This window comes from Gorilla gorilla, chromosome 18, assembly GCF_029281585.2.
Source record: "Gorilla gorilla gorilla isolate KB3781 chromosome 18, NHGRI_mGorGor1-v2.1_pri, whole genome shotgun sequence".
Classification (NCBI taxonomy): Eukaryota; Metazoa; Chordata; class Mammalia; order Primates; family Hominidae; genus Gorilla; species Gorilla gorilla.
In genome coordinates, this window is record NC_073242.2 from 111801318 (window position 1) to 111807317 (window position 6000).

At 48.6% G+C, this 6000-nt stretch overlaps 1 protein-coding gene across 1 annotated transcript in view; it reads left to right on the forward strand.

The window, feature by feature from the left end:
* BCO1 (beta-carotene oxygenase 1) overlaps positions 1 to 4635 on the forward strand; it is a 51480-nt gene extending 46845 nt beyond the window's left edge. The window contains exons 10-11 of the mRNA XM_019011404.4: positions 700 to 811; positions 3761 to 4635. Of these exons, the coding sequence (XP_018866949.4) occupies positions 700 to 811; positions 3761 to 3990 (342 nt within the window). The 3' untranslated portion in view covers positions 3991 to 4635. The remainder of the gene's footprint in view (positions 1 to 699; positions 812 to 3760) is intronic.
* Positions 4636 to 6000: the final 1365 nt, after the last annotated feature.

The window sequence follows — 6000 nt, forward strand, 5'->3', positions numbered from 1 at the left end:
ACGCCTGTAATCCTAGCACTTTGGGAGGCTGAGGATTGCTTGAGACCAGGAGTTTGAGACCAGCTTGGTCAACAATAGCAAGACCCTGTCTCTGTATTAAAAAATAATAATAAATTTTAAAAGATTTTAATTTTTAAAAGAATTCCTTGTACAGTATCAGCTACGTGGTGGCCAGAGGACCCATGTTTAAAGCTGGGGGAGGAGGCCGGGCGTGGTGGCTCACACCTGTAATCCCAGCATTCTGGGAGGCTGAGGCGGGCGGATCACCTGAGGTCGGGAGTTCAAGACCAACCTGGCTATGGTGAAACCCCGTCTCTACTAAAAATACAAAAAATCAGCCGGGCGTGGTGGCATGCGCCCATAATTCCAGCTACTCAGGAGGCTGAGGCAGGAGAATCACTTGAACCCGGGAGGCCGAGGTTGCAGTGAGCCGAGATCATGCCATTGCACTCCAGCCTGGGCAACAAGAGTGAACCTCCGTCTCAAAAAACAAACAAACAAAAAACTGGGGGAGGAGAGTTAGCTCCTGTCCTTTCTTGGCTGTGCTCACCAGAGGTAGCTGTCATTGGGAGACTCCGTCAAAAGTCTACATCCGATGGGCTTCATCTCCTCTGTGTGGATCTTCATGCGCTCCTATTTGCAGAGAATAGTATTCTCTCAAACAAGTCATTTATGTGTTTTTCCTCGTTGGATGTACAGATAATAAAATATGACATTCTCACAAAGTCATCCTTAAAATGGAGAGAGGACGACTGCTGGCCAGCGGAACCCCTGTTTGTGCCCGCGCCAGGTGCCAAGGATGAGGATGACGGTAAGACTCTAAGAAGCCACGCCTAGTCGCTGCACGATACTGCAGATCGCCCTCCAACAGAGACACCATCTGGGGGCAGCTGACCCCCCCAGGTCATAAAGGGGGTGGATTGGTGCTTTGAAGTCTACGTCTGTCTGGGTCAAAGCTAAAGGGTGAGGGAGTCCCCAAGACCACCTTTACTTCTGATACCAATTGCAAAGTTTGAGGGTCCCCAAGATAGCCTTCAGCTTCAATAATTCATTAAATCACCAACCTCACTGCAAGTGCTTATGCTCACAGTTCTGGTTTGTGGCAGTGAAAAGATACAGATTAAAATTAGCACAGGGAAGAGGTGCACAGACAGAGCCCAGCAGGGACCAGGCAGGAGCTTCCAGGTGCCTCTCCCAGTAGAGTCACAGATAGCACTGACTTCTCCCGACAATGACGTGTGACAATGCTCACCGAGTATTACTGCCAGCCAGGAAGCTCCCCTGAGACTCAGTATGGAGAGTTTTTATTGGGACTCAGTCATGTAAACATGGTTGACCGCCTGTGTGTCTGACCTTTATTTAGTCTTCAGTCCTCCTGGAGATCAAGTTCATACCACACGGCACGAGGCCCCACCATAAATCCTACTGTAAGGGTAGACTGCCTGATGTGGCCCAAGGCCCCCAGGTATACAAAGATACTTGTATCAAGCAGGACATTCCATGGGTATAGAGGTGACCTCCCAGAAGCTGAGGACAAAAGCCAGCCCCCTCTTTAGACAAGTTTAAGTTTTTTACTGCACAAAGTCCATCTCCTTTCCACTCAGTGACATTAAACTCTCTCAGAATGCAGAATCTTGGTTTTAAAATTGATTGCAGTGGCTGGATCCCAAACAAATGTTTTTAAGAAATGGAGTCTTGCTCTGTTGCCCAGGCTGGAGTGTAGTGGCATGATCATAGCTCACTGCAGCCTCAAACTCCTGGGCTCAAGTGATCCTCCTGCCTCAGCCCACCAAGTAGCTGGAGCTACAGGGGCACACCACCATGCCTAGCTCATTCTTTTTATTTTTTTGTAAAGAAAGGGTCTCACTCTGTTTCCCAGGCTGGTCTCAAACTCTTGGGCTCAAGCGATCCTCCCATCTTGGCCTCCCAAAGTGCTGGGATTAGAGGTGTGAGCCACTGCACCTGGCCTGGATCCCGGATCCAAATTTTTAACAATGTATAAGCATGTAAATGTTTCACAGAGCCCCTGGAAATGTGTATTTGTGGCCCACCTCTATTTTTTAGGTTTCCACTTGACTGAATGATGCTTTCCCTCTTCCATTCTCAGAAATGCTTCAGAAATGCCCTGCCCACAGCCCTGAGGAGGCTAAGGAGGGTAACTAGAACCATAGGTGGGGATGCCACCTGGGCACGCCAGCAATGGGGCTGCCACACCTGCAAGGAGGGCAGGCTGCCCCACTTGAGCCTGCCAGCTTCTTCCCTCAGGTCACAAGGGAGTGGTTTTCCACCTGGGCCTTATCTTCCTACTGATCATGGCATGGCATGCCAGGCCAGCAACCCTGTGTCACTGTCATCTCCAAGGTGGGGGACCACAGGCCTTGCCTCCTGTTCAGGTCGTTCTCCCACTCAGTGGGACACTTCCTTTACATTCTCTGTGAGGAGGGAGTATCGTTGTCTTCATTTTACCAATGGGATGCTCAGAGAGTGACCTTTTTGCCCAAGGTCACACACCCCTTACATTCAGAGGTAAGATTTAAATCCAGGCCAATCTGACTTCAACGATGCTCAACTGCTCTTCCACCTGGGACCCTCTGGAGGCATTGAGAGTATTTGCAGGAAGTTGATATGCATTATTTCGTTTAACTCTCTATCCCTTCAGAGTGAGTATTGAGAGTATTTCCGTTTTACAGAGGGGAAGGATGAGTTTAGTAGCACTGCTACATGTGCAAGAGATGAATTGGGCCCATTGAAATGCCATTCTTCAAGCCAGGTGCGGTGGTTCATGCCTGTAATCCCAGCACTTGGAAGGTCAAAGTGGGCAGATTGCTTGAGCCCAGGATTTCAAGACCAGCATGGGCAATATATGGAGACCCCATCTGACAAAAAATACAAAAATTAGCCAGACGTGGTGTCATGTGCCTGCAGTCCCAGCTACTTGGAGGGCTGAGGTGGGAGGATAGCTTGAGCCCAAGAGATCGAGATTGCAGTGAGCCGTGATCACACCACTGCACTCTAGCCTGGGCAACAGAGTAAGACCCTGTCTCAAAAAAGCAAAGCAAAGCAAAACAAACAGAAAACCGAATGCCACTCTTCGATGCCTGCAATAATTTACAGAGTGCTTTCAAAATCCATCATTCAGGAGATACTCTCGGCAACCCCGTGGAGTGTAGGTAAGATTATCGCATCTCTACAGATGAAGAGACTGAGGCTCCGAGAGGTCAAGGGACTGGCCCAGCCAAGGCTAGAACCAGGTTTTCTGGTTTGTTCGTTCGTTTGTTTGTTTGTTCGTTTGTTTTGAGACCATGTTTCACTCCGTCACTCAGGCTGGAATGCAATGGCCCAATCTCGGCTCACCGCAACCTCCACTCCCAGGTTCAAGTAATTCTCTGGCTTCAGTCTACTGAGTAGCTGAGATTACAAGCACCCACCACCACACCCAGCTAATTTTTGTATGTTTAGTAGAGATGGGGTTTCACCACGTTGGCCAGACTGGTCTCAAACTCCTGATCTGAAGTGATCCGCCCACCTCTGCTCCCAAAGTGGCGGGAATACAGGCGTGAGCCACCGCGCCCGGCCTAGAACCAGGTTTTCTGATGCCTAGTTGCCAGGCCTTTCCCTTCTGTTACAGTGTCTCAAATTCACTCCCTCCTGTTTTGGTTAGATACATATGTTTAAAGAGGGCAGAGAGACATGCTGAGAAATTCATCCCTCCCACTGAAGGCTGCACTTTTACGAAGTGTTTTTTTCTGTTTCCCCAAAGGAGTAATCTTATCAGCCATTGTCTCTACTGATCCCCAAAAGCTGCCTTTTCTGCTCATTCTGGATGCCAAAAGCTTTACGGAATTGGCCCGTGCCTCTGTTGATGTCGATATGCACATGGATCTCCATGGATTATTCATTACAGACATGGACTGGGACACAAAAAAGCAGGCTGCTTCTGAGGAACAGCAGGACAGGGCTTCCGACTGCCACGGGGCTCCTCTGACCTGATGGTGTTGGGGTTTGGGTAGAGGAGGGGAGCTCGGCTGTCAGAACTCCATGGATATGTTTCTTTGGATGGAGGGGAGGGCCTTTGTTACCTTTTGCACTTATTCTTTCTGTGGGTGCTTTGACAAGGGCATGGCAAGACAGCTTGTCAGTATCATTTCTTTCGTTTTATTTTGGCTGTAAAAATTTTGTTTGAAAGTCAAATATTTGAACATCAAATATGTATTGATTAGATCCAGTCCTTCTAAGAAACCTCCTTTCCTTTAACATAAAGACCTTGACCATGAATCAGAAATTGTATTCAATGACATTATCATCATTTTTAGAACGAGCCACTAACCTATTAGAGAAGAGGCAGATAATTATCACTGTGCCTTCCTCTGTCTCTTTCTCTTTCCTTTGCTCCCTCCCATCTTTCTAGTGGACTAAATTGTGTATCTGGGAGTTCTCACTTTCTAGCCAGGCCTGATGAGTTAAGTTACGTGACCAGGAAGTTTATGCCACTTTGTGGTCATTCCATGCAAGTCATGGCATAATATAAAATAATAAAAACTTTAAAGTCTGCTCAGACTTTATTTTTACATGGCTTCTCCCTCTGAAGGTCTTCTAAGGCAATAAAATAGTTGCAGAGCTTGATGGTTCACAGCCAGCACGATGCTTCATTGTACAATCGACGGGACTAACATTGCTGTGGGACTCCTCTTTGCAAGAGGGGATTAATAGGTACTGGACATTGACCTGACTAGCCACGGCCGAGGGGCTCAAACCCAGGATTGAGTCCCAGGGCCTGGGCTGGCATGAGGAGTTCTTCCCTGCTGCTGAGAGCTAGAGCACTGGGCCGTGCCCATGTGCGTAGATAAAAGGAGTTTCTCCAAGCTTGTACGTGCTGCTGAGATAAACCAGGCATTTCAGGCAGCGTGGAAGGAGGTTGAAGGCCTCTGAGCCAGGTAGTGATGGGGATGGAGAAAGTTGGGAACAAGACAAATGGGATGCTACACCACTACCAGGAGCCCCATAGGCATCTGAGTCTACAGTCAAGTGGGTGCCTGATGCATGGTTTAAAGAAACAAAGGCAGGCTGGATAATTCCCAGGTCATGGGATCGGGGGAGCTGGGCTTCACAGCCTTATTCTGCACTTACTTCTTCTCCTGAATCTGGATTTCATTCAGTCACCAATGGGGATTCCATGACGTGTCTGGAGGATGGGAAGAACTCTCTAGCGGTACCGCATGGAATCCCCCAGAGGGGCAGCTCCCTCCAGGATGGTCTTAGCTTTTGCCCTGCACCCACCATGAAGCCATACTTAGCCTCTACCAAAATGTAGGCTCCATGAGGCCAGGGAGTTAGGTTTTTTCTTTTCTTTCTCTTTGACAGGGTCTTGCTCTGTCACCCCAGCTAGAATGCAGTGGTGCAATCTTGGCTCACTGTAGCCTCAACCTCCCAGGCTTAAGCGACCCTCCCACCTCAGCCTCCCGAGTAGTGGGGACTACAGCCATGCGCCACCACACCCAGCTAAGTTTTGTACTTTTTGTAGAGACAGGGTTTCGTCATGTTGCCCAGGCTGGTCTCAAACTCCTGGGCTCAAGTGATCCTCCCGCCTTGGCCTTTCAAAGTGCTAGGATTACAGGCACGACCCACCTTGCCCAGTCTTTTTTTTCTTTTCTCTTTTTTTTTTTTTTTTTTTTTTTTTTGAGACTCACTCTGTCGCCCAGGCTGGAGTACAGAGGTGCGATCTGGGCTCACTACGACCTCCGCCTCCCGGGTTCAAGCTATTCTCCTGCTTCAGCCTCCCCAGTAGCTGGGACTACAAACACGTGCCACCATGCCTGGCAATCTTTGTGCTGTTGTTTTCTTTTTTGTTTGTTTTTTTGTTTTTTGTTTTTTTAAGTAAAGATGGGGTTTCACCATGTTGGCCAGGCTGGTCTTGAACTCCTGACCTTAGGTGATCTGCCACCTCAGCCTCCCAAAGTGCTGGGATTACAGGCGTGAGCCACCATGTCCAGCCAAGCCTTT